The 27,898-nt window shown below is 38.0% G+C and overlaps 1 protein-coding gene across 3 annotated transcripts; it reads right to left on the bottom strand.

Annotated features, from left to right (window-relative positions):
* Positions 1 to 4,781: 4,781 nt before the first annotated feature.
* On the bottom strand, positions 4,782 to 27,126 carry LOC306981411 (solute carrier family 35 member C2-like). Of its 3 annotated transcripts, XM_079581023.1 has the most exons (10): positions 26,977 to 27,126; positions 16,609 to 16,759; positions 14,146 to 14,209; positions 13,969 to 14,041; positions 13,729 to 13,897; positions 11,859 to 11,942; positions 8,880 to 9,055; positions 8,664 to 8,793; positions 5,134 to 5,232; positions 4,782 to 4,848 (listed from the first exon to the last, which is right to left on the bottom strand). In XM_079581023.1, the coding sequence occupies exons 1-10, from the start codon at positions 27,085 to 27,087 to the stop codon at positions 4,802 to 4,804; spliced, it is 1,104 nt and encodes a 367-aa protein (XP_079437149.1). In that variant the 5' UTR covers positions 27,088 to 27,126; the 3' UTR covers positions 4,782 to 4,801. The 3 variants fall into 3 exon arrangements, with proteins under 3 accessions (XP_079437149.1, XP_079437148.1, XP_079437150.1); XM_079581022.1 differs by lacking the exon at positions 4,782 to 4,848 and having other exon boundaries at positions 4,968 to 5,232; XM_079581024.1 differs by lacking the exons at positions 4,782 to 4,848; positions 16,609 to 16,759 and having other exon boundaries at positions 4,968 to 5,232.
* Between the last annotated feature and the right edge of the window lie 772 nt (positions 27,127 to 27,898).

The raw sequence follows: 27,898 nt of genomic DNA, 5'->3' as shown, positions 1-27,898 counted from the left end.
GTACTCTGACTACACACAGTAACTGAATACAGTACTCTGACTACACACAGTAACTGAATACAGTACTCTGACTACACACAGTAACTGAATACAGTACTCTGACTACACACAGTAACAGAATACAGTACTCTGACTACACAGAGTAACAGGATACAGTACTCTGACTACACAGAGTAACTGAATACAGTACTCTGACTACACAGAGTAACAGGATACAGTACTCTGACTACACAGAGTAACTGAATACAGTACTCTGACTACACAGAGTAACAGAATACAGTACTCTGACTACACACAGTAACAGAATACAGTACTCTGACTACACACAGTAACAGAATACAGTACTCTGACTACACACAGTAACAGAATACAGTACTCTGACTACACAGAGTAACAGAATACAGTACTCTGACTACACACAGTAACAGAATACAGTACTCTGACTACACACAGTAACAGAATACAGTACTCTGACTACACAGAGTAACAGAATACAGTACTCTGACTACACACAGTAACAGAATACAGTACTCTGACTACACAGAGTAACAGAATACAGTACTCTGACTACACACAGTAACAGAATACAGTACTCTGACTACACAGAGTAACAGAATACAGTACTCTGACTACACACAGTAACAGAATACAGTACTCTGACTACACACAGTAACTGAATACAGTACTCTGACTACACACAGTAACAGAATACAGTACTCTGACTACACACAGTAACTGAATACAGTACTCTGACTACACACAGTAACAGAATACAGTACTCTGACTACACACAGTAACTGAATACAGTACTCTGACTACACACAGTAACTGAATACAGTACTCTGACTACACACAGTAACTGAATACAGTACTCTGACTACACACAGTAACTGAATACAGTACTCTGACTACACAGAGTAACTGAATACAGTACTCTGACTACACAGAGTAACTGAATACAGTACTCTGACTACACAGAGTAACTGAATACAGTACTCTGACTACACACAGTAACTGAATACAGTACTCTGACTACACAGAGTAACAGGATACAGTACTCTGACTACACAGAGTAACAGAATACAGTACTCTGACTACACACAGTAACTGAATACAGTACTCTGACTACACACAGTAACAGAATACAGTACTCTGACTACACAGAGTAACAGGATACAGTACTCTGACTACACAGAGTAACAGAATACAGTACTCTGACTACACACAGTAACTGAATACAGTACTCTGACTACACACAGTAACAGGATACAGTACTCTGACTACACACAGTAACTGAATACAGTACTCTGACTACACAGAGTAACTGAATACAGTACTCTGACTACACAGAGTAACTGTACTCTGACTACACAGAGTAACAGGATACAGTACTCTGACTACACAGTAACTGAATACAGTACTCTGACTACACACAGTAACTGAATACAGTACTCTGACTACACACAGTAACAGAATACAGTACTCTGACTACACACAGTAACTGAATACAGTACTCTGACTACACACAGTAACTGAATACAGTACTCTGACTACACAGAGTAACTGAATACAGTACTCTGACTACACAGAGTAACTGAATACAGTACTCTGACTACACAGAGTAACTGAATACAGTACTCTGACTACACACAGTAACAGAATACAGTACTCTGACTACACACAGTAACTGAATACAGTACTCTGACTACACACAGTAACTGAATACAGTACTCTGACTACACAGAGTAACTGAATACAGTACTCTGACTACACAGAGTAACTGAATACAGTACTCTGACTACACAGAGTAACTGAATACAGTACTCTGACTACACAGAGTAACAGGATACAGTACTCTGACTACACACAGTAACAGGATACAGTACTCTGACTACACAGAGTAACTGAATACAGTACTCTGACTACACAGAGTAACAGAATACAGTACTCTGACTACACAGAGTAACAGAATACAGTACTCTGACTACACAGAGTAACAGGATACAGTACTCTGACTGTACAGAGTAACAGGATACAGTACTCTGACTACACACAGTAACTGAATACAGTACTCTGACTGCACAGAGTAACAGGATACGTTACTAAAGTACTCAGTATCTGTAGGTAAACACACTGGCCCAGGATGGGGTCTGTCACACAGCGCCCCCTGTCTGCACTGGAGGCCACAGTCTGTGAGGTCAGACTGAAACTCACCTGGACGTCAGATCCACATCGTTCTGTCTCACAGTAAACCAGGACCAAACGTTCCTCTGTTTCCATCAGTTCTTCAGATTTAAGAGGACATTCTTCAGTGACAGTGGAAACAGAAACACCCGGACTCACCCCGGACTCACCCCGGACTCACCCCGGACTCACCCTGACCCCGGTGTGACCAGGTGACTGACCTGCGGCTCCTTCAGGTGCGGCTCCTTCAGGTGCGGCTCCTTCAGGTTCGGCTCCTTCAGGTTCGGCTCCTTCAGGTTCGGCTCCTCCAGGTTCGGCTCCTCCAGGTTCGGCTCCTCCAGGTTCGGCTCCTTCAGGTTCGGCTCCTCCAGGTTCGGCTCCTCCAGGTTCGGCTCCTCCAGGTTCGGCTCCTTCAGGTTCGGCTCCTCCAGGTTCGGCTCCTCCAGGTTCGGCTCCTCCAGGTTCGGCTCCTTCAGGTTCGGCTCCTCCAGGTTCGGCTCCTCCAGGTTCGGCTCCTCCAGGTTCGGCTCCTTCAGGTTCGGCTCCTCCAGGTTCGGCTCCTCCAGGTTCGGCTCCTCCAGGTTCGGCTCCTTCAGGTTCGGCTCCTCCAGGTTCGGCTCCTTCAGGTTCGGCTCCTCCAGGTTCGGCTCCTTCAGGTTCAGCTCCTCCAGGTTCAGCTCCAGGTCCCGCTGAGACTCCGCTGACTCAGACTCAGACTGAAGCTGCTCCTCCTCAGACCCGGCGTAACTCGAGCCTCTTCAGGGGGAGGGCCCGCGTGTGAGAGGGGGCGGAGCCTCTTCAGGGGGAGGGCCCGCGTGTGAGAGGGGCGGAGCCTCTTCAGGGGGAGGGCCCGCGTGTGAGAGGGCGGAGCCTCTTCAGGGGGAGGTCCCGCGTGTGAGAGGGGCGGAGCCTCTTCAGGGGGAGGTCCCGCGTGTGAGAGGGGCGGAGCTCGTCTCCCACAGGCACAGGACTGTTTGAGTCTGTATTTCCTGTTTGTCCAGAGCCTGAACTGTGGGAGAGATTTTTCGATCTAAAAGCCACAAAATAATAAAAATACATTTCTCATTTTTACAAAACAACATAAACTCCACACGGCGCCTGTGCACCCGTTTGACCACAGTGTGGCGCTGTTGTGTGGGACCATTTAAAGGAACAGCAAGTGTTGGTCCAGACTGAGCTTAGACGAGTTCATACGTACCTGCATTTAGCCTCTCCCAGTGTATTCCTATGGCTCCAAAGGTGTTGTTAGCATTTAGCCTCTCCCTGTGCATTCCTATGGCTCCAAAGGTGTTAGCATTTAGCCTCTCCCTGTTTATTCCTATGGCTCCAAAGGTGTTGTTAGCATGTAGCCTCTCCCTGTTTATTCCTATGGCTCCAAAGGTGTTGTTAGCATTTAGCCTCTCCCAGTTTATTCCTATGGCTCCAAAGGCTTTGCTAGCATTTAGCCTCTCCCTGTTTGTCCCTATGGCTCCAAAGGCGTTGTTAGCATTTAGCCTCTCCCTGTTTGTCCCTATGGCTCCAAAGGCGTTGTTAGCATTTAGCCTCTCCCAGTTTATTCCTATGGCTCCAAAGGTGGTGTTAGCATTTAGCCTCTCCCTGTTTATTCCTATGGCTCCAAAGGTGTTGTTAGCATTTAGCCTCTCCCTGTTTATTCCTATGGCTCCAAAGGCGTTGTTAGCATTTAGCCTCTCCCAGTTTGTCCCTATGGCTCCAAAGGTGTTATTAGCATTTAGCCTCTCCCTGTTTATTCCTATGGCTCCAAAGGTGTTGTTAGCATTTAGCCTCTCCCTGTTTGTCCCTATGGCTCCAAAGGCGTTGTTAGCATTTAGCCTCTCCCAGTGTATTCCTATGGCTCCAAAAGTGTTGTTAGCATTTAGCCTCTCCCTGTTTATTCCTATGGCTCCAAAGGCGTTGTTAGCATTTAGCCTCTCCCAGTTCATTCCTATGGCTCCAAAGGTGTTAGCATTTAGCCTCTCCCTGTTTATCCCTATGGCTCCAAAGGTGTTGTTAGCATTCAGCCTCTCCCTGTTTATTCCTATGGCTCCAAAGGCGTTGTTAGCATTTAGCCTCTCCCTGTTTGTCCCTATGGCTCCAAAGGTGTTGTTAGCATTTAGACCTTTTTGTTGCGTTTGACACGTTTTTGTTTCTTTAGATCTGGAGAAAATGAAAAGCTCTGAGCGGGAATCGAACCCGAGACCGAATAAAACACAAAGGCCTGATTTAATGAACAGCTTTATTCACAAAACAAACAGAACAATAATGAAATAATAATAAAACCGGGGGGAAAAACAGCGACAAGTGGGAAAAACTGAGGCAAAAAAAACAAAATGGAGGAAAAAAAAACAAAATGGAGGAAAAAAAACAAAATGGGGGAAAAGAATCTGAAAAAAATTGGGAAAAATTACAAAAAAGTAAGAAAAATGGAGGAAACTTTGTGTAAAAAATAAAGTTAAACTGAGGGAAAATGTGGAAGAAGTGGAATAAATACAAACGATGAAAATCACCTCCACTCGGACCTTTCTGAGTCATGTGACCTGAAGTCATGTGACCTGAGAGAGAAGACTCTGGGTCAGTCTGTGGAGATCCTCTCTCTGCTTGGTCTCCTCTGGTCTCCTCCTCAGTGCAGGGTGATCTCCTCCTCCTCGCCCTCGCTCGCCTCCTCTGCTCTGGTCTCCTCTGGTCTCCTCTGGTCTCCTCTGGTCTCCTCTGGTCCTCAGTGCAGGGTGATCTCCTCCTCCTCCTCGCCCTCGCTCGTCTCCTCTGGTCTCCTCTGGTCTCCTCTGGTCTGGTCTCTGGTCTGGTCTGGTCTCCTTTGGTCTCCTCTGGTCTCCTCTGGTCTCCTCTGGTCTGGTCTCTGGTCTGGTCTCCTCTGGTCTCCTCTGGTCTGGTCTCCTCCTCAGTGCAGGGTGATCTCCTCCTCCTCCTCCTCGCCCTCGCTCCTCTCCTCACAGCTCTGCGCCTCCTGCTGCTCCTTCTCGGGGCTCGTCAGGAGAGGAAGCTCCAGCTCTGAGCTCCGGCCGCTCAGCTGCCGCACCGAGACGCCTTTATCTGAGCGAGGAGAGGCGGGAACATCAGGGAACATCAGGAAACATCAGGGAAATATCAGGAAATATCAGGGAACATCAGGAAATATCAGGAAACATCAGGAAACAACAGAGAAATATCAGGAAACATCAGGAAACATCAGGAAACATCAGGAAACATCAGGAAACATCAGGGAAACAACAGGAAACATCAGGGAAACAACAGGAAACATCAGGAAACATCAGGGAACATCAGGAAATATCAGGGAAACATCAGGGAAACAACAGGGAACATCAGGGAAACAACAGGAAACATCAGGAAACATCAGAGAAATATCAGGAAACAACAGGAAACATCAGGAAACATCAGGGAAACATCAGGAAATAGGGCTGTGCAATTAATCGAAATTCGATTACAACAGTAAACGATTACAAAATTAGCATAATCTCAGAAAAACGATTATAATTTTTTTTTTCCATTTTTTTTTTCACATTTTATTTAATTTTTTTCTAATTTTTGATTTTTGTCACTTTTTTGATGGATTTTTGTCACTTTTTTTGATGGATTTTTGTCACTTTTTTGTTGGATTTTTTCTTTTTTTTTATGGATTTTTGTCACTTTTTTGATGGATTTTTGTCACTTTTTTGATGGATTTTTGTCACTTTTTTGATGGATTTTTTCTTTTTTTTTTATGGATTTTTGTCACTTTTTTGATGGATTTTTGTCTTTTTTTTGCTGGATTTTTGTCTTTTTTTGATGGATTTTTGTCTTTTTTTTGCTGGATTTTTGTCACTTTTTTGATGGATTTTTGTCTTTTTTTTATGGATTTTTGTCACTTTTTTGATGGATTTTTGTCACTTTTTTGATGGATTTTTGTCACTTTTTTGATGGATTTTTGTCACTTTTTTGATGGATTTTTGTAATTTTTTTGATGGATTTTTGTCACTTTTTTGATGGATTTTTGTCACTTTTTTTGATGGATTTTTGTCATTTTTTTGATGGATTTTTGTCACTTTTTTGATGGATTTTTGTCATTTTTTTGATGGATTTTTGTCACTTTTTTGATGGATTTTTGTCTTTTTTTTGATGGATTTTTGTCTTTTTTTTGATGGATTTTAGTCATTTTTTTGATGGATTTTAGTCATTTTTTTGATGGATTTTTGTCTTTTTTTTGATGGATTTTTGTCTTTTTTTGATGGATTTTTGTCACTTTTTTGCTGGATTTTTGTCATTTTTTTGCTGGATTTTTGTCATTTTTTTGTTGGATTTTTGTCACTTTTTTGATGGATTTTTGTCACTTTTTTGATGGATTTTTGTCACTTTTTTGCTGGATTTTTGTCACTTTTTTGATGGATTTTTGTCATTTTTTTGATGGATTTTTGTCATTTTTTTGATGGATTTTTGTCACTTTTTTGATGGATTTTTGTCATTTTTTTTGATGGATTTTTGTCACTTTTTTGATGGATTTTTGTCACTTTTTTGATGGATTTTTGTCACTTTTTTTGATGGATTTTTGTCACTTTTTTGATGGATTTTTTCTTTTTTTTTATGGATTTTTGTCACTTTTTTGATGGATTTTTGTCTTTTTTTGATGGATTTTTGTCTTTTTTTTGCTGGATTTTTGTCACTTTTTTGATGGATTTTTGTCTTTTTTTTGCTGGATTTTTGTCTTTTTTTGATGGATTTTTGTCTTTTTTTTGCTGGATTTTTGTCACTTTTTTGATGGATTTTTGTCTTTTTTTTATGGATTTTTGTCACTTTTTTGATGGATTTTTGTCACTTTTTTGATGGATTTTTGTCACTTTTTTGATGGATTTTTGTCACTTTTTTGATGGATTTTTGTAATTTTTTTGATGGATTTTTGTCACTTTTTTGATGGATTTTTGTCACTTTTTTTGATGGATTTTTGTCATTTTTTTGATGGATTTTTGTCACTTTTTTGATGGATTTTTGTCTTTTTTTAGATGGATTTTTGTCTTTTTTTTGATGGATTTTTGTCTTTTTTTGATGGATTTTAGTCATTTTTTTGATGGATTTTTGTCTTTTTTTTGATGGATTTTTGTCTTTTTTTGATGGATTTTTGTCACTTTTTTGATGGATTTTTGTCATTTTTTTGCTGGATTTTTGTCACTTTTTTGTTGGATTTTTGTCACTTTTTTGATGGATTTTTGTCACTTTTTTGATGGATTTTTGTCACTTTTTTGCTGGATTTTTGTCACTTTTTTGATGGATTTTTGTCATTTTTTTGATGGATTTTTGTCATTTTTTTTGATGGATTTTTGTCACTTTTTTGATGGATTTTTGTCATTTTTTTTGATGGATTTTTGTCACTTTTTTGATGGATTTTTGTCACTTTTTTGATGGATTTTTGTCATTTTTTTTGATGGATTTTTGTCACTTTTTTGATGGATTTTTGTCACTTTTTTTGATGGATTTTTGTCTTTTTTTGATGGATTTTTGTCACTTTTTTGATGGATTTTTGTCATTTTTTTTGATGGATTTTTGTCACTTTTTTGATGGATTTTTGTCACTTTTTTGCTGGATTTTTGTCACTTTTTTGCTGGATTTTTGTCACTTTTTTGATGGATTTTTGTCACTTTTTTGCTGGATTTTTGTCACTTTTTAGCTGGATTTTTGTCACTTTTTTGATGGATTTTTGTCACTTTTTTGATGGATTTTTGTCACTTTTTTGATGGATTTTTGTCACTTTTTTTGATGGATTTTTGTCTTTTTTTGATGGATTTTTGTCATTTTTTTGATGGATTTTTGTCATTTTTTTGATGGATTTTTGTCATTTTTTTGATGGATTTTTGTCATTTTTTTGCTGGATTTTTGTCTTTTTTTTGCTGGATTTTTTCTTTTTTTGCTGGATTTTTGTCACTTTTTTGTTGGATTTTTGTCACTTTTTTGCTGGATTTTTGTCACTTTTTTGATGGATTTTTGTCTTTTTTTTGATGGATTTTTGTCACTTTTTTGCTGGATTTTTGTCACTTTTTTGTTGGATTTTTGTCACTTTTTTGCTGGATTTTTGTCACTTTTTTGATGGATTTTTGTCACTTTTTTGCTGGATTTTTGTCTTTTTTTTGCTGGATTTTTTTAAAGGCAACAAATAATCGTTTGAATAATCGTGATTTCAATTATGACAAAAATAATCGTGATTATTATTTTTTCAATAATCGAGCAGCCCTAGGAGGAAACATCAGGAAACATCAGGAAACATCAGTAATAACTTTGTGTTTTGCTGCAGGGTAACAGGGTTTGGGAAAGGACAGAAACATAACATAATGTCACAGATGCAGTAATGTTTCTCTCCGTCTCTCTGGGCACAGGTGAACGAGGCGCCCCCTACTGGAGAGGAGGAGTGAGTGTGTCTCTGGGCACAGGTGAACGAGGCGCCCCCTACTGGAGAGGAGCTGTGAGGAGCTGTGTCTGAACGCGCCTCATGAAGAACTTACTTTTGGAGTAATAAACCTTGAGCCCCACGTGCAGCGAGATCCCGCTGAGGCAGAGCGCGAACCCGAGCCAGTTCAACGCGCTCAGCTGGTCGCCCATGAGGCGCGCGGCCAGGAGGAGCGTGCAGATCTCCTACAGAAACACACAAACATCAGCGAGGTCGAGGAGGAGGAGCCAGGAGGAGGAGGAGGAGCCTGGAGGAGGAGGAGCCTGAAGACCTTGAAGATCCCGGAGATGGACAGCGTGAGGCCGGACGTCCGCGACACCAGCAGGAACTCGGAGAAGCCCAGGCCGAACGCCAGCAGCCCCCCCACGGAGAGGGAGAGGAGGGAGGAGAGCAGGGGGGGGAGGTGGGGCTGACGGAACAGCCGAGACGAGCTGCTCAGGCTCACCCCTGCAGGACACACGGGGAATTACAGTCAGAGCGGCCACATTCTGATCCAATACAGCGTTTTAATCACGTTTAAGGCCTTCATTTAGTGTGCTGCCCCCTGCTGGTGTGAGAGAGGAGGTGCTGCCCCCTGCTGGTGTGAGAGGAGGTGCTGCCCCTGCTGGTGTGAGAGGAGGGTGATGAAAAAGTGGTGAAAAAGAGACAAAAAAGTGACGGAAAATAAATAAAAATGTGACGAAAAATAAATAAAAATGTGACGAAAAATAAATAAAAATGTGACGAAAAAAAAATAAAAATGTGACGAAAAATAAATAAAAATGTGACGAAAAATAAATAAAAATGTGACGAAAAAAAAATAAAAATGTGACGAAAAAGAGACAAAAAAGTGACGGAAAAAAAACAAAAATGTGACGAAAAATAAATAAAAATGTGACGAAAAATAAATAAAAATGTGACGAAAAATAAATAAAAATGTGACGAAAAATAAATAAAAATGTGACGAAAAATAAATAAAAATGTGACGAAAAATAAATAAAAATGTGACGAAAAATAAATAAAAATGTGACGAAAAAAAAATAAAAATGTGACAAAAAATAAATAAAAATGTGACAAAAAATAAATAAAAATGTGACAAAAAATAAATAAAAATGTGACAAAAAAAAAAAAAAAATGTGACAAAAAATAAAAAAAAATGTGACAAAAAATAAATAAAAATGTGACGAAAAAAAAAAAAAAATGTGACAAAAAATAAATAAAAATGTGACAAAAAATAAATAAAAATGTGACGAAAAATAAATAAAAATGTGACAAAAAATAAATAAAAATGTGACGAAAAATAAATAAAAATGTGACAAAAAATAAATAAAAATGTGACGAAAAATAAATAAAAATGTGACGAAAAATAAATAAAAATGTGACAAAAAATAAATAAAAATGTGACGAAAAATAAATAAAAATGTGACAAAAAATAAATAAAAATGTGACGAAAAATAAATAAAAATGTGACGAAAAATAAATAAAAATGTGACGAAAAATAAATAAAAATGTGACGAAAAATAAATAAAAATGTGACGAAAAAAAAATAAAAATGTGACAAAAAATAAATAAAAATGTGACAAAAAATAAATAAAAATGTGACAAAAAATAAATAAAAATGTGACAAAAAAAAAAAAAAAATGTGACAAAAAATAAATAAAAATGTGACAAAAAATAAATAAAAATGTGACGAAAAATAAATAAAAATGTGACAAAAAAAAAAAAAAAAATGTGACAAAAAATGTGACAAAAAATAAATAAAAATGTGACGAAAAAAAAAAAAAAATGTGACAAAAAATAAATAAAAATGTGACAAAAAATAAATAAAAATGTGACGAAAAATAAATAAAAATGTGACAAAAAATAAATAAAAATGTGACGAAAAATAAATAAAAATGTGACAAAAAATAAATAAAAATGTGACGAAAAATAAATAAAAATGTGACGAAAAATAAATAAAAATGTGACAAAAAATAAATAAAAATGTGACGAAAAATAAATAAAAATGTGACGAAAAATAAATAAAAATGTGACAAAAAATAAATAAAAATGTGACAAAAAATAAATAAAAATGTGACGAAAAATAAATAAAAATGTGACGAAAAATAAATAAAAATGTGACAAAAAATAAATAAAAATGTGACGAAAAATAAATAAAAATGTGACAAAAAATAAATAAAAATGTGACGAAAAATAAATAAAAATGTGACGAAAAATAAATAAAAAAGTGACGAAAAAAAAAAAAAAAGGGACGAAAAAAGTGACAAAAAAGAGGAGGGTGCTGCCCCCTGCTGGTGTGTGAGGAGGTGCTGCCCCTGCTGGTGTGAGAGGAGGTGCTCCCCTGCTGGTGTGAGAGGAGGTGCTCCCCTGCTGGTGTGTGAGAGGAGGTGCTCCCCTGCTGGTGTGTGAGAGGAGGTGCTCCCCTGCTGGTGTGTGAGGAGGTGCTGCCCCTGCTGGTGTGTGTGAGGAGGTGCTGCCCCTGCTGGTGTGTGTGAGGAGGTGCTGCCCCTGCTGGTGTGTGTGAGGAGGTGCTGCCCCTGCTGGTGAGAGAGGAGGTGCTGCCCCTGCTGGTGTGTGAGAGGAGGTGCTGCCCCTGCTGGTGTGTGTGAGGAGGTGCTGCCCCTGCTGGTGAGAGAGGAGGTGCTGCCCCTGCTGGTGTGTGAGAGGAGGTGCTGCCCCTGCTGGTGTGAGAGGAGGTGCTGCCCCCTGCTGGTGTGAGAGGAGGTGCTGCCCCTGCTGGTGTGAGAGGAGGTGCTGCCCCCTGCTGGTGTGAGAGGAGGTGCTGCCCCTGCTGGTGTGTGAGAGGAGGTGCTGCCCCTGGTGTGTGTGAGGAGGTGCTGCCCCTGCTGGTGTGTGTGAGGAGGTGCTTCCCCTGCTGGTGTGAGAGGAGGGTGACGAAAAAGTGGTGAAAAAGAGACAAAAATGTGACGAAAAACAGACGAAAAATTGACGAAAAATAGACAAAAAATTGACGAAAAATAGACAAAAAATTGACGAAAAATAGACAAAAAATTGACGAAAAATAGACAAAAAAGTGACGAAAAATAGACAAAAAAGTGACGAAAAATAGACAAAAAATAGACGAAAAATAGACAAAAAATTGACGAAAAATAGACAAAAAATAGACAAAAAATAGACGAAAAAGAGACAAAAAAGTGACGAAAAATAGACAAAAAAGTGACGAAAAATAGACAAAAAATAGACAAAAAAGAGACAAAAAAGTGACGAAAAATTGACAAAAAATTGGGTGCTCCCCCTGCTGGTGACTGACCTTCGTTGAACAGGAACAGTGGGAAGAGGCCGAGGAACATGAGCGGCTGCAGGTGGAACATGGTGTCGATGGGATTCTGCAAACCTGCACAGAAAGAGTTCAACAAGTTTCCACAAAATAAAGAATAACTGGAGAAAATGTGCTTGGTTCAGGCGGGAGTTAAGAGGTTAACTTTGCGAAAGGAGTGAAACAGCGCCCCCAATTTGACGCTGGTGGCCAGAAAGTGAACTGCATCCATGTTTGCCATTGAGAATGAATGGGAGAGGGTTAGTATTAACCTCTTAACTCCCGCCTGAACCGAGAGGATCTTTTTCCTCACGTCATCAGGTCTTTTTTCCATCATTTTTTTGTTGGTATTCAACTCATTTATGTAACTTTTTTGACATTTTTTTGGTCATTTTTTTTGCCACAATTTGTCACATTTTTGTCATTATTTGTCATTTTTTTGTTATTTTTTTATCAAATTTGTGTCAAATTTTTAATCAATTTTATTGTCAAATTTTTGTGACATTTTAATCATTTTTTTTGTTATTTTTTAATCAAATTTTTGTGACATTTTTGCCACTTTTTCATCAATTGTTCGTCACTTTTTTGTCATTTTTTTGTCATTTTTTTGTTATTTTTTTGTCCTTTTTTTGTTATTTTTTTGTTATTTTTTAGTCATTTTTTTGTTATTTTTGTGTTATTTTTTTGTAATTTTTTAGTCATTTTTTTGTTATTTTTAGTCATTTTTTTGTTATTTTTTTGTTATTTTCTAGTCATTTTTTTGTTATTTTTTTGTTATTTTTTTGTTATTTTCTAGTCATTTTTTTGTTATTTTTAGTCATTTTTTTGTTATTTTTTAGTCATTTTTTTGTTATTTTTTTGTTATTTTTTTGTTATTTTCTAGTCATTTTTTTGTTATTTTTTTGTCCTTTTTATTGTAATTTTTTTGTTATTTTTTAGTCATTTTTTAGTCATTTTTTTGTCATTTTTTGTCACTTTTTTGTCAAATTTTTGTCATTTTTTTGTCATTTTTTTGTCATTTTTTTGTCATTTTTTTGTCACATTTGTGTAATGTATTTGTAATTTTTTTGTAATTTTTTTGTATTTTTATTGTAATTTTTTAGAAATTTAATTGTGATTTTTATTGTAATTTTTTAGAAATGTAATTGTGATTTTTTTTGTCATTTTTTGTCATTTTTTTTGTCATTTTTTGGTCATTTTTTTGTAAATTTTTCATCCATGTCATTTTTTTGTCACAATTTGTCACATTTTTGTCATTATTTGTCATTTTTTTGTTATATTTTTTATCAAATTTGTGTCAAATTTTTAATAAATTTTTTGTCAAATTTTTGTGACATTTTTGCCACTTTTTCATCAATTGTTGTCACATTTTAGTCAAATTTTTGTCATTTTTTTGTCACATTTTTGTTATTTTTTTGTCATTTTTTTGTCATTTTTTTGTCATTTTTTTGTCATTTTTTTGTCACATTTGTGTAATGTATTAGTAATTTTTTTGTAATTTTTTTGTATTTTTATTGTAATTTATTTGAAATTTTATTGTTTTTTTATGTCATTTTTTGTCATTTTTTTTTGTCATTTTTTTGTCATTTTTTTGTTATTTTTTTGTCATTTTTTTGTAAATTTTTCATCCATTTTTCGTCACTTTTTTGTCACATTTCCATCATTGTTTTGTTGCTATTTTCACAGCTTTTTTTCCCAGAAGCTTTTGGATTGGGGTAAAGCCAAACTGGAGGAAATGTGCTCGGTTCAGGTGGGAGTTAAGGGGTTAACCAGATGCGGTGCAGAAGTCGGTCCACTCTCTGGCGGGCCAACCTCATTGTCCCCACTTTGGGCCCCCCTGCTGTAGATAGTGGGAGGTTCTCACCGAGCTCCGCCTTCTGCATCAGCAGCTGCGTGAGCGTCCAGCGGATTCCCCCGATGAACGAGGCCAGCAGGACCATCACGAAGCCCTCCAGGTTAAACTGAGTGGACTTGTACGTGAACATGAAGAGGCCGCAGGAGATGAGGAGGACCACCACCACCAGGAACGGGTTCTGAGGGAGACACGGGAGGAACTCAGTGAGACACGGGAGGAACCTCAAAAGAGCGGCTCGTTCTAACTCACCGGCTGCTCCAGTTTGAAGACGAGGGAGAAGAAGAGGATGAAGAGCACGGCCGTGGACTTGGTCATGGTGTATCTGCACAGACACAGGGAGGTCAGAGGTCAGGGAGGTCAGGTGTGAGGTCAGAGGTCAGGTGTGAGGTCAGGTGTGAGGTCAGAGGTCAGGTGTGAGGTACGCACAGGCTGATGGTGATGAAGAGGAAGCTCCAGTTGGACAGACCGATGTCCAGCGCCGTGGCCATGGCTGAAACACAAACACACTGAGGTCAAAGATCTGAGCGTCAGGAGGTCAGATGTTCTTCCAGGAGGAACATGAGGTTCTACATAATGTGGACAGGGGCGTAAGCACCAAATTCTGGGCCCTGGGTACAAACTATCTTGGTGGACCCCCCCCCATCATATGATTCACATTCATATTCTATGTTCTTTGACCACATAGCAGTGGTTTAGTGGTTTGACAGCGCAGTTCATTTCTATTCTATTATAACTTTATTATATAAACCTGAGTGAAAAATGGGTCGGCCAAAAAAGTGTTTCAATCACAGATCCAATCCAATGGGTACTGAGGTCACGGTTTGTTTGTTTGTTTGTTTGTTTGTTTGTTTGTTTGTTTGTTTGTTTGTTTGTTTGTTTGTTTGTTTGTTTGTTTGTTTGTTTGTTTGTTTGTTTGTTTGTTTGTTTCAAGTCAGTGTTTGACTTGAAATTGCATCTGATTTGGCTTCAGTTACAGAAATGGAATAACCTTTAATCCTGTAATGACATAGATATTTAGATTAGGGTGGAATATTCTATTTTCATTGGGCCAGTTGAAATGGCTAATTTTATGTAGAGCATAATGATCATTAGCATCACATTAAACAGGACGACTGCACCAGGGACATGCGATATTTGTGCTGAGAAAAACACATGTGTGACTTTAAAATAGGCATTAAAATGCTATTTTAAAAAAAAATGATGATACTGTGATGTCTCTGTGGCCACAGGCCTGAACAAAAAACTCAAGCGCTTCAGTCTGACTCAGTCTCACCATATTTGAAGCCTTTACCTTTAAGTGTGTTGTCAGTAAATTGTTGTTCTATAAAGTTACGTTGGAATAGACTAAAGCTCGAGCTCCACCTTTCACTAGACCCATGTGGACTCGTCTCCAAAGCTGCGCATTTATAATGTGTGAATCCAAATGCACGCGGCTAATTTGCATCATTAATTCGGGGGAAAACGGCGTGCGCGACCTGTGGGTTTGTCCCTGTATTGGCCTGAAGCTCCATTATAATAAATATGAGGAAAGAGAAACTTTAGAGGTTAAAACGAGGAGAGAAGGAGCTCTGTCTCTGACTCAGCTCAGGCAGAGACAGGACTCGCCTCATGTTTAACTGTCATTTATGACAGAAAGTTTCCTCTCAGCTCCGCTAGAACAGGCGAGTGTTAAATAAAAGCACATTAGAGTGAGGTAAGACTAATATCTGTCTTTCCTCATAGCTCTGTGTCATTACATTACAGAGTCCACCTCATCAAAGTCAGTGCTGAGTTGAAGCGCACGGTGCTGAACACAGGCGTGTGGGCTAAACCATGTGGCACATGTTTAAAGGGATGTCAGGGCCTGAGAGATTACCATCATTATTGTTTGTGCAAAATTCTGTGTAGCAAACATTGTATTTCAGCCCAGTTGTTCAGTTCTTACAGTATCAATTATGAAGAAACTATAGAAAGTACAATACAGAACTCTTTCTGGCAGCATTACTGAGGCCCCTCCCCTGCTCTGGGCCCGGGGTACTCAGTACCCTTTACCCCCCCAGTCCCACGTCCCTGAATGTGGAGTAGGATTGACTCTGATACGGATGAAGTCATTTCATTTCATTTCATTTCATTTTAATTATTTATTTCATTCAAAAGTGATGTTATTCAATAATAAAACCAGGATGAATGAAGCGGAGCAGAGGAGAAGAACAAGTCTTATAATATCTGCCCCTTTTGTTACAAATTTTTTTTTGTCCTTTTTTGTCACATTTTTGTCATTTTTGTGTCATTTTTTGTCATTTTTTGTCATTTTTTGTCATTTTTTGTCATTTTTGTGTCATTTTTGTGTCATTTTTTGGTCACATTTTTGTAATTTTTTTGTAATTTTTTTGTCACATTTTTGTAATTTTTTTGTAATTTTTTTGTCACATTTTTTGTCACATTTTTTGTCACATTTTTTGTCACATTTTTTGTCATTTTTTGTCATTTTTTTGTAATTTTTTTGTCACATTTTTGTAATTTTTTTGTAATTTTTTTGTCACATTTTTTGTCACATTTTTTGTCACATTTTTTGTCACATTTTTTGTCATTTTTTGTAATTTTTTTGTAATTTTTTTGTCACATTTTTTGTCATTTTTTGTAATTTTTTTGTAATTTTTTTGTAATTTTTTTGTCACATTTTTTGTCACATTTTTTGTCATATTTTGTCATTTTTTTCTCACCTGTGGGCGTGTCTCACCTGTGGGCGTGTCTCACCTGTGGGCGTGTCTCACCTGAGGGCGTGTCTCACCTGTGGGCGTGTCTCACCTGTGGGCGTGTCTCACCTGAGGGCGTGTCTCACCTGTGGGCGTGTCTCACCTGAGGGCGTGTCTCACCTGTGGGCGTGTCTCACCTGTGGGCGTGTCTCACCTGTAGGCGCCACCTTGTAGAGATAATCTTTCCAGCTCAGGACGACCCGTTGCTTCCCGGTGGCGCAAAGCAGAGCTCTCCTGGTGAGCGCCGACAGACAGAAGATGATGGTGAGATGAACCAGAGTCATGAAGAGCGGGTAGTGGAAGTCCTACAGAGGAACAGAGGCATGAAGAGCGGGTAGTGGAAGTCCTACAGAGGAACAGAGGCATGAAGAGCAGGTAGTGGAAGTCCTAGAGAAGAACAGAGGCATGAAGAGCAGGTAGTGGAAGTCCTAGAGAAGAACAGAGGCATGAAGAGCAGGTAGTGGAAGTCCTACAGAGGAACAGAGGCATGAAGAGCTGGTAGTGGAAGTCCTACAGAGGAACAGAGGCATGAAGAGCGGGTAGTGGAAGTCCTACAGAGGAACAGAGGCATGAAGAGCTGGTAGTGGAAGTCCTACAGAGGAACAGAGTCATGAAGAGCAGGTAGTGGAAGTCCTACAGAGGAACAGAGTCATGAAGAGCAGGTAGTGGAAGTCCTACAGAGGAACAGAGGCATGAAGAGCGGGTAGTGGAAGTCCTACAGAGGAACAGAGGCATGAAGAGCAGGTAGTGGAAGAACTACAGAGGAACAGAGTCATGAAGAGCAGGTAGTGGAAGTCCTACAGAGGAACAGAGTCATGAAGAGCGGGTAGTGGAAGTCCTACAGAGGAACAGAGTCATGAAGAGCGGGTAGTGGAAGTCCTACAGAGGAACAGAGTCATGAAGAGCGGGTAGTGGAAGTCCTAGAGAAGAACAGAGGCATGAAGAGCAGGTAGTGGAAGAACTACAGAGGAACAGAGTCATGAAGAGCAGGTAGTGGAAGTCCTACAGAGGAACAGAGGCATGAGGAGCAGGTAGTGGAAGTCCTACAGAGGAACAGAGTCATGAAGAGCGGGTAGTGGAAGTCCTACAGAGGAACAGAGGCATGAAGAGCAGGTAGTGGAAGTCCTACAGAGGAACAGAGGCATGAGGAGCAGGTAGTGGAAGTCCTACAGAGGAACAGAGTCATGAAGAGCGGGTAGTGGAAGTCCTACAGAGGAACAGAGTCATGAAGAGCGGGTAGTGGAAGTCCTACAGAGGAACAGAGGCATGAAGAGCAGGTAGTGGAAGTCCTACAGAGGAACAGAGGCATGAAGAGCAGGTAGTGGAAGTCCTACAGAGGAACAGAGGCATGAAGAGCAGGTAGTGGAAGTCCTACAGAGGAACAGAGGCATATTTTTGTAATTTTTTAGTAATTTTTTTTGTAATTTTTTGTCACATTTTTTGTCATTTTTTGTCATTTTTTGTCATTTTTTGTCACATTTTTTTCATTTTTGTTCATTTTTAGTCATTTTTTAGTCATTTTTTAGTCATTTTTTGGTCATTTTTTTCATTTTTTTGTCACATTTTTTTTTGTCATTTTTAGTCATTTTTTTGTCACATTTTTTTCATTTTTGTTCATTTTTAGTCATTTTTAGTCATTTTTTAGTCATTTTTTAGTCATTTTTTTGTCGTTTTTTTCATTTTTTTGTCACTTTTTTTTGTCATTTTTAGTCATTTTTTAGTCATTTTTTTGTCATTTTTTTGTCATTTTTTAGTCATTTTTTGGTCACATTTTTTTGTCATTTTTAGTAATTTTTTTCATTTTTTTGTCGTTTTTTTTCATTTTTTTGTCACATTTTTTTGTCGTTTTTTTTTCATTTTTTTTTCATTTTTGGTCACATTTTCTGTCATATTTTTTTCGTTTTTTGTCACATTTTTTGTCATTTTTTTGTCGTTTTTTGTCACTTTTTGTCATTTTTTTGTCCTACAGAGGAACAGAGTCATATTTTTGTAATTTTGTAGTAATTTTTTTTGTCATTTTTTGTCATTTTTTGTCACATTTTTTGTCATTTTTTGTCATTTTTTGTCACATTTTTGTCATTTTTTTGTCATTTTTTTGTCACATTTTTTTCATTTTTTTTTCATTTTTAGTCATTTTTTAGTCATTTTTTTGTCGTTTTTTTTCATTTTTTTGTCACATTTTGTTTTCATTTTTAGTCATTTTTTCTCACATTTTTGTCATTTTTTTGTCACATTTTTTCATTTTTTTTGTCATTTTTAGTCATTTTTTTGTCATTTTTTTTGTCATTTTTTGGTCACATTTTTTTGTCATTTTTAGTCATTTTTTTTCATTTTTGTGTCATTTTTGTGTCATTTTTTGTCACATTTTTTTTCATTTTTTTGTCTTTTTTTTCATTTTTTTGTCACATTTTTTTGGTCATTTTTAGTCATTTTTTAGTCATTTTTTAGTCATTTTTTGGTCACATTTTTTTGTCATTTTTAGTCATTTTTAGTCATTTTTTTGTCTTTTTTTTTTTCCTTTTTTTTTTCATTTTTTTGTCGTTTTTTTTTCCATTTTTTTGTCACATTTTTTCATTTTTTTGTCATTTTTTTGTCATTTTTTGTCACATTTTTTGTCATTTTTTTGTCGTTTTTTGTCACATTTTTTGTCATTTTTTTGTCGTTTTTTGTCACTTTTTGTCATTTTTTTGTCCTACAGAGGAACAGAGGCATGAAGAGCTGGTAGTGGAAGTCCTACAGAGGAACAGAGGCATGAAGAGCGGGTAGAGGAAGTCCTACAGAGGAACAGAGGCATGAAGAGCGGGTAGTGGAAGTCCTACAGAGGAACAGAGGCATGAAGAGCGGGTAGTGGAAGTCCTACAGAGGAACAGAGGCATGAAGAGCAGGTAGTGGAAGTCCTACAGAGGAACAGAGGCATGAAGAGCGGGTAGTGGAAGTCCTACAGAGGAACAGAGGCATGAAGAGCAGGTAGTGGAAGTCCTACAGAGGAACAGAGGCATGAGGGAGCAGGTAGTGGAAGTCCTACAGAGGAACAGAGGCATGAGGGAGCAGGTAGTGGAAGTCCTACAGAGGAACAGAGGCATGAGGGAGCAGGTAGTGGAAGTCCTACAGAGGAACAGAGGCATGAAGAGCAGGTAGTGGAAGTCCTACAGAGGAACAGAGTCATGAAGAGCGGGTAGTGGAAGTCCTACAGAGGAACAGAGTCATGAAGAGCAGGTAGTGGAAGTCCTACAGAGGAACAGAGGCATGAAGAGCTGGTAGTGGAAGTCCTACAGAGGAACAGAGGCATGAAGAGCAGGTAGTGGAAGTCCTACAGAGGAACAGAGGCATACTTTTGTCATTTTTTAGTCATTTTTTAGTCATTTTTAGTCATTTTTTAGTCATTTTTTGTCACATTTTTTGTCACATTTTTGTCATTTTCTTGTCGTTTTTTTGTCATTTTTTTGTCACTTTTTTGTCGTTTTTTGTCATTTTTTGTCATTTTTTTGTCATTTTTTTGTTGTTTTTTGTTGTTTTTTTGTTGTTTTTTTGTCACATTTTTGTCATTTTTTTGTCATTTTTTGTCTATTATTTTTTTTTCCATTTTTTTCCTTTTTTTTTTCATTTTTTTGTCGTTTTTTTTGTCATTTTTTTGTTGTTTTTTGTCATTTTTTTTTCATTTTTTTTTTCATTTTTTTGTTTTTTTTTTGTTGTTTTTTTGTCACATTTTTGTCATTTTTTGTCACATTTTTGTCACATTTTTGTCACATTTTTGTCGCATTTTTGTCGCATTTTTAGTCATTTTTTTTGTCATTTTTTAGTCATTTTTTTGTCATGTTTTTGTCACATTTTTTGTCACTTTTTTTGGTCATTTTTTTATTTTTTGTCACATTTTGTCACATTTTGGTCACATTTGTGTCACTTTTTGTCACTTTTTGTCACTTTTTGTCATGTTTTTGTCCTACAGAGGAACAGAGTCATGAAGAGCAGGTAGTGGAAGTCCTACAGAGGAACAGAGGCATGAAGAGCAGGTAGTGGAAGTCCTACAGAGGAACAGAGGCATGAAGAGCAGGTAGTGGAAGTCCTACAGAGGAACAGAGGCATGAAGAGCAGGTAGTGGAAGTCCTACAGAGGAACAGAGGCATGAAGAGCAGGTAGTGGAAGTCCTACAGAGGAACAGAGGCATATTTTTGTAATTTTTTAGTAATTTTTTTTGTAATTTTTTGTCACATTTTTTGTCATTTTTTGTCATTTTTTGTCATTTTTTGTCACATTTTTTTCATTTTTGTTCATTTTTAGTCATTTTTTAGTCATTTTTTAGTCATTTTTTGGTCATTTTTTTCATTTTTTTGTCACATTTTTTTTTGTCATTTTTAGTCATTTTTTTGTCACATTTTTTTCATTTTTGTTCATTTTTAGTCATTTTTAGTCATTTTTTAGTCATTTTTTAGTCATTTTTTTGTCGTTTTTTTCATTTTTTTGTCACTTTTTTTTGTCATTTTTAGTCATTTTTTAGTCATTTTTTTGTCATTTTTTTGTCATTTTTTAGTCATTTTTTGGTCACATTTTTTTGTCATTTTTAGTAATTTTTTTCATTTTTTTGTCGTTTTTTTTCATTTTTTTGTCACATTTTTTTGTCGTTTTTTTTTCATTTTTTTTTCATTTTTGGTCACATTTTCTGTCATATTTTTTTCGTTTTTTGTCACATTTTTTGTCATTTTTTTGTCGTTTTTTGTCACTTTTTGTCATTTTTTTGTCCTACAGAGGAACAGAGTCATATTTTTGTAATTTTGTAGTAATTTTTTTTGTCATTTTTTGTCATTTTTTGTCACATTTTTTGTCATTTTTTGTCATTTTTTGTCACATTTTTGTCATTTTTTTGTCATTTTTTTGTCACATTTTTTTCATTTTTTTTTCATTTTTAGTCATTTTTTAGTCATTTTTTTGTCGTTTTTTTTCATTTTTTTGTCACATTTTGTTTTCATTTTTAGTCATTTTTTCTCACATTTTTGTCATTTTTTTGTCACATTTTTTCATTTTTTTTGTCATTTTTAGTCATTTTTTTGTCATTTTTTTTGTCATTTTTTGGTCACATTTTTTTGTCATTTTTAGTCATTTTTTTTCATTTTTGTGTCATTTTTGTGTCATTTTTTGTCACATTTTTTTTCATTTTTTTGTCTTTTTTTTCATTTTTTTGTCACATTTTTTTGGTCATTTTTAGTCATTTTTTAGTCATTTTTTAGTCATTTTTTGGTCACATTTTTTTGTCATTTTTAGTCATTTTTAGTCATTTTTTTGTCTTTTTTTTTTTCATTTTTTTTTTCATTTTTTTGTCGTTTTTTTTTCCATTTTTTTGTCACATTTTTTCATTTTTTTGTCATTTTTTTGTCATTTTTTGTCACATTTTTTGTCATTTTTTTGTCGTTTTTTGTCACATTTTTTGTCATTTTTTTGTCGTTTTTTGTCACTTTTTGTCATTTTTTTGTCCTACAGAGGAACAGAGGCATGAAGAGCTGGTAGTGGAAGTCCTACAGAGGAACAGAGGCATGAAGAGCGGGTAGTGGAAGTCCTACAGAGGAACAGAGGCATGAAGAGCGGGTAGTGGAAGTCCTACAGAGGAACAGAGGCATGAAGAGCGGGTAGTGGAAGTCCTACAGAGGAACAGAGGCATGAAGAGCAGGTAGTGGAAGTCCTACAGAGGAACAGAGGCATGAAGAGCGGGTAGTGGAAGTCCTACAGAGGAACAGAGGCATGAAGAGCGGGTAGTGGAAGTCCTACAGAGGAACAGAGGCATGAAGAGCGGGTAGTGGAAGTCCTACAGAGGAACAGAGGCATGAAGAGCAGGTAGAGGAAGTCCTACAGAGGAACAGAGTCATGAAGAGCGAGTAGTGGAAGTCCTACAGAGGAACAGAGTCATGAAGAGCAGGTAGAGGAAGTCCTACAGAGGAACAGAGGCATGAAGAGCGGGTAGTGGAAGTCCTACAGAGGAACAGAGGCATGAAGAGCGGGTAGTGGAAGTCCTACAGAGGAACAGAGTCATGAAGAGCGGGTAGTGGAAGTCCTACAGAGGAACAGAGTCATGAAGAGCAGGTAGTGGAAGTCCTACAGAGGAACAGAGGCATGAAGAGCAGGTAGAGGAAGTCCTACAGTGGAACAGAGGCATGAAGAGCGGGTAGTGGAAGTCCTAGAGAGGAACAGAGGCATGAAGAGCAGGTAGAGGAAGTCCTACAGAGGAACAGAGGCATATTTTTGTAATTTTTTAGTAATTTTTTGTCATTTTTTTGGTCATTTTTTGTCATTTTTTTGTCATTTTTTGTCTTTTTTTTTTGTCATTTTTTGTCACATTTGTGTCACATTTTTGTCATTTTTTGTCATTTTTTGTCACATTTTTGTCACATTTTTGTCACATTTTTGTCACATTTTTTGTCATTTTTTTGTCATTTTTTGTCATTTTTTGTTATTTTTTTTGTCGTTTTTAGTCATTTTTTTTGTCATTTTTTTTGTCATTTTTTTTGTCAAATTTGTTCTGTGGTTTGAAGCAAGATGGCGCCGGTGTGTCTGGTGCGCCGCTTGGCTCTGCTCACTTTTATTTGTTTTATGCTGATTTTAACATCTGTCACAAGGACCATCGACTCACTGCTGGTGTATAATCGTCAAGAATTGCTAAAAATAAAAGAAACGGTGCAATCATGTACTATTTGTGATGCAAACAACAAGTCAGGTTCATTCTACCTGGCCGACCTGCCTGAGCACCTCTGTAGGGTGAATGCGCCGTTGCCCAGGAAGCGTAAACGCCGAGGGGTCCGATCCGGCCGGCTCGTGAAGCTGAAAGCCTGGTTGGCTCTTTTTCCCACTGCGGTGTGGTCCTCGGATCTTCCACGGGATTACAGAGACTGTTTTCACCGCTATGTCTCGCGACGCACACTCGCTCCAGTTGGTGCTTGGCTGGTGCCCATTACCGGACAACGGGAGGATTTCTGCGCGCTGCGCCCTCGCCGCTCTTCTTTCCGGGTTTCTGGCGGTGTGTCCCCGGCTAACCTCAGGCCGCTGAGCCGGGCAGCTCAGGCGGCTACTTCAGCTTCCACGAGGTGTGCACTCGTGAACGCGAGGTCTGTGGTGAATAAAACTTTCATCCTGCAGGACTTCTTTACATCGCGCGCTTTGGATGTACTGTTTTTAACAGAGACTTGGATCAGCACCGGTGAGTCTGCTGCTTTCTCAGAGTTATTACCTCCAGACTGTACTTTTATCAACGCACCGAGAACCACTGGTCGTGGCGGAGGTATAGCTACTGTTTTAAAGAACTGCGTTTATCACAAAGTGGTCTCTGAGTGGTCTTTCTCTTCATTTGAACTGAGCTGTTTTGAGCTGCGACAGGCTAACCCAGTACTGTGCGCTGTCATTTACAGACCACCGAAGCACAACAAGGATTTTATTAGAGACTTTTATGAATTTGTTTCTTGTGTGCTCACGCGTTATGACAGGGTTTTAATTGTCGGAGATTTTAATGTGCATGTATGTTGCCCTTCTAAGCCCATGGCCAGAGAGTTTTTGGACTTGGTGGAAGCTTTTAATCTGACGCAACATGTCACTGGCCCAACGCAAGTGCACGGGCACACGCTAGACATCGTGTTGTCTTGTGGCTTTCCTGTTCACAATGTCGTTGTTGGGGATGCTGTGTTCTCTGACCACAGCCCTGTCATGTTTGATTTTATGTTGGACTTGGAGGTGAAGCCGTCTTGCGTGCGCTATGGCCGTGTTATTAAGCCTGACACAGCCGCTGCTTTTTCTCCTCTTTTTACTAAATCGCCTGTGGATCATCTAAACTCCGCTGCATTTATGGACACGGAGCAATTGATGAACTCTTTTATTTCCACCTGCTCTGAAGTCCTGGACAGTGTTGCACCCCTCAAAGCCTTATGTCCTAAACCTAAGCAGGAGCCGTGGCTCAATGACACTACGCGCACAGCTCGGCGTGAGTGTCGGAGGGCGGAGCGAAGGTGGAAGAAGGATCATTTGGAGGTTTCGCACCAGATTCTTAGAGAGTGCTGGAGAAATTATCAAAGTGTTGTTAAAGCTGAAAAAACTCAGTATTTCTCAAACTTGATTTTGAATAATGTCGGTAAGCCTCGAGTTCTTTTTAAAACGATTGGTTCTGTTTTTAATCCGAGTCCGTCCACTTCATTGGAGATGACAAGTGAAACTTGTGAAAAATTCCTCTCCTTTTTTAATGACAAGGTTGCTGCTATTAGGGCCAACATATGTCCGTCTTCATTGTGGAGTTCTGTATCCACTCAATGCTCAGCTGTTTTTTGTCAGTTTGAGTCTGTGTCATTGTCTGTGCTCACCGGGATAGTTAAAAAACTTAAACCCTCCTCCTGTCCCACAGACCCGGTCCCTCCTCGCTTTTTTAAAGAGGTTTGGGACACCATTGGCTCTTCTGTTAGGGACATCATCAACAGCAGCTTAGCTTCTGGCATTGTCCCCTCCTTTTGTACGACAGCTGTTGTTGAGCCTTTGATTAAAAAGCCTAGCCTCGACCCTGCAAATCTGGCAAATTATCGCCCAATCTCCAAACTACCCCTGGTATCGAAAATCTTAGAGAAATGCGTTTTTGCACAGTTGCAACCTTTTTTAGATGAAAATGGCACTTTAGACCGATATCAGTCAGGCTACAAAGCTTTGCACAGTACTGAATCTGCACTTTTAAAGGTTTTTAATGACCTGTTTTTAATGACTGATTCTGGAGGCTCTGCCATTTTAGTGCTTTTAGACCTGACGGCTGCTTTTGACACAGTCGACCACACAGTTCTTTTAGATCGCCTAAGAGATCGTGTGGGTGTCAGGGGGACCGCGTTGGAGTGGTTTAGGTCCTACCTGTCGGAGAGGTCTTTCTCCGTCAGGCTGGGGGACTCCACTTCATCTTCTGCCCCGCTTCACTGTGGAGTCCCCCAGGGATCTATCCTGGGACCCATTCTTTTTGCTCTTTACCTCCTCCCACTTGGAGAGATTTTTAAGAAGCATGGCATGTCTTACCACCTTTACGCAGATGACTGTCAAATTTACATGCCCATTACCAAGAATGACCACAGCCCCCTGACACCCCTGCTCGACTGTCTAGGTGACGTCAAGGCTTGGCTAGCCCAGAATTTTTTAAAACTGAATGAGGGGAAAACAGAAATCATAACATTTGGATCTACCCTCACGGACTTGGGATCTCTACAAAATTATTTGCGTCCCAAAGTCACCAGCCTTGGCGTCATCCTAGACAGTGATTTTAAATTTGACAAACAGATCAATGGCGTTTTAAAATCGGGTTTTTATCATCTTCGTCTTTTATCCAAAGTTAAGCCGTTTTTATCTTTTAATCTTTTTGAGCAAGTCGTGCACGCTTTTATTTCAAGCCGTCTGGACTACTGCAACGCACTTTACTCGGGCATCAGCCATAAAGCACTTTCCCGATTGCAGTTAGTCCAGAACTCCGCGGCACGACTTTTAACAGGGACCAAAAAACGTGAACATATCACCCCAATCCTCGCGTCTTTGCACTGGCTCCCTGTTAATTTTAGAATTGATTTTAAAATGTTGTTGTTTGTTTTTAAAGCTCTGAATGGACTGGCCCCGCAGTACATCACAGACCTCATCCACATGTCCCGCCCCCCACGCGCTTTGAGGTCTGAGGGCCAGCTCCAGCTCGTGGTTCCGAAGACGAACCGTAAAACCAGAGGGGACAGAGCGTTCTAAGCTGTGGAACGTTCTGCCCCTTCACATCCACACGGCCCCCACCCTGGAGTGTTTTAAATCTCGTCTTAAGACTCACTTTTATTCTCTGGCTTTTAGCACCGCGTAAGTTGTGTGGTCCTCTGTGTCTTTTTATTTATTTTTATATTTTATTTTTTTATTGAGTTTTATTCTTATTTATAGTTTTTAATGTGTTTTTATTTATATTTATTCTTTTAACCTGTTTTATTCATATCTATTGTTTTACACTCATAGCGGTAGAGCTCATTTGCATTGTTTTGGTTTTATTGATTTTGTTGCATGTGCAGCACTTTGGAAACGTTTTGTTGTTTAAATGTGCTATATAAATAAAGTGGATTGGATTGGATTGGATTTTTTGTCACATTTTTTGTCATTTTTTTGTCACATTTTTGTCATTTTTTTGTCATTTTTTTGTCACATTTTAGTCATTTTTTTGTCATTTTTTTGTCATTTTTTTGTCACATTTTTGTCATTTTTTTGTCATTTTTTGTCATTTTTTTGTCACATTTTTGTCACATTTTTGTCATTTTTTGTCACTTTTCTGTCATTTTTCTGTCATTTTTCTGTAATTTTTTTGTAATTTTTTAGTAATTTTTTTGTCATTTTTTTGTCATTTTTTTGGTCACATTTTTGTCATTTTTTTTGTCATTTTTTGTCATTTTTTGTCACATTTTTGTCACTTTTTGTCACTTTTTGTCACGTTTTTGTCCTACAGAGGAACAGAGGATGGAGAGCAGGTAGATGAAGCTGAACTGGAGAAGTCAGAGGTTTAATAACGTACTTTCATGAGCCATTTGTTGTAGAAGGTGATGCCGATGGAGAAGACGTAGTATTGAAGCACCAGGCCCACGGTGCGCAGCGCCCTCCACAGGAACTGCACCGGAACTGCCATCCAGAGGGAAGGGCATCAGGCGCTTCTGACGCTTCACACAAACTGAGGAAACAGAATCATCTTCATTACATCCATCTGGAGATTTACAAAGAACCTGGACACGATCGAAAAACAAGTTTGAATCTGAACGAAATGTGGTTCGGATCATTTTTGTGTTTTTGATGAAGTTAAGGAGTAAGTTCAACTGGAAACAAATGTCCAAATCTTTTATTTATTCTTTTGATATTTCACTCATTCGACGTCGCTCATTAACCCCTTGACTCCCGCCTGAACCGAGAGCATTTTCTCCAGTTTGGCTTTACCCCAATCCAAAAGCTTCTGGGAAAAAGGTGGGAAAATAGCGACAAAACTGAGACGAAAACAATGATGGAAATGTGACAAAAAATGTGACAAAAAATGTGACAAAAAATGACAAAAAATGACAAAAAAACGACAAAAATATGATAAAAAAATGACAAAAAATGACAAAAAATGACAAAAAATGACAAAAAAACGACAAAAAATTGATAAAAAATTGACGAAAAAATGACAAAAAAATTGACAAAAAAAAAATACACAAAAATGACAAAAAAGTTACAGAATGAGTTGAATACCCAACAAAAAAATGATGGAAAAGAAATCTGATGACGTCGGTTCAGGCGGGAGTTAAGAGGTTAATATGCATGACGTCGCTCATTAATATGCATGACGTAAAAGCATCGATATCAGATTAAAAAGCAAAATATCGCGATGTATCAGAAAATCGATATATCCTCTCACTCTTAAAACACATGTAAACATTAGCTACATTAGTATTATTATGTTTTTATTA

Source organism: Gobius niger (assembly GCF_951799975.1).
Source record: "Gobius niger genome assembly, chromosome: 22".
NCBI classification, from domain to species: Eukaryota; Metazoa; Chordata; class Actinopteri; order Gobiiformes; family Gobiidae; genus Gobius; species Gobius niger.
The sequence above is the reverse complement of the archived record's forward strand: the minus strand, read 5'-3'. Positions and strand labels throughout refer to the sequence as shown.

Coding starts and splice junctions, on each gene's coding strand:
- LOC306981411 (XM_079581022.1), bottom strand. CDS start 27,087: ATGGCAGTTCCGGTGCAGTTCCTGTGGAGGGCGCTGCGCACCGTGGGC. Junction 9,056..11,858: donor ACTGTTCCTGTTCAACGAAG/GTCAGTCACCAG, acceptor TGTGTCCTGCAG/GGGTGAGCCTGAGCAGCTCG. Junction 8,794..8,879: donor CCATCTCCGGGATCTTCAAG/GTCTTCAGGCTC, acceptor GTGTTTCTGTAG/GAGATCTGCACGCTCCTCCT.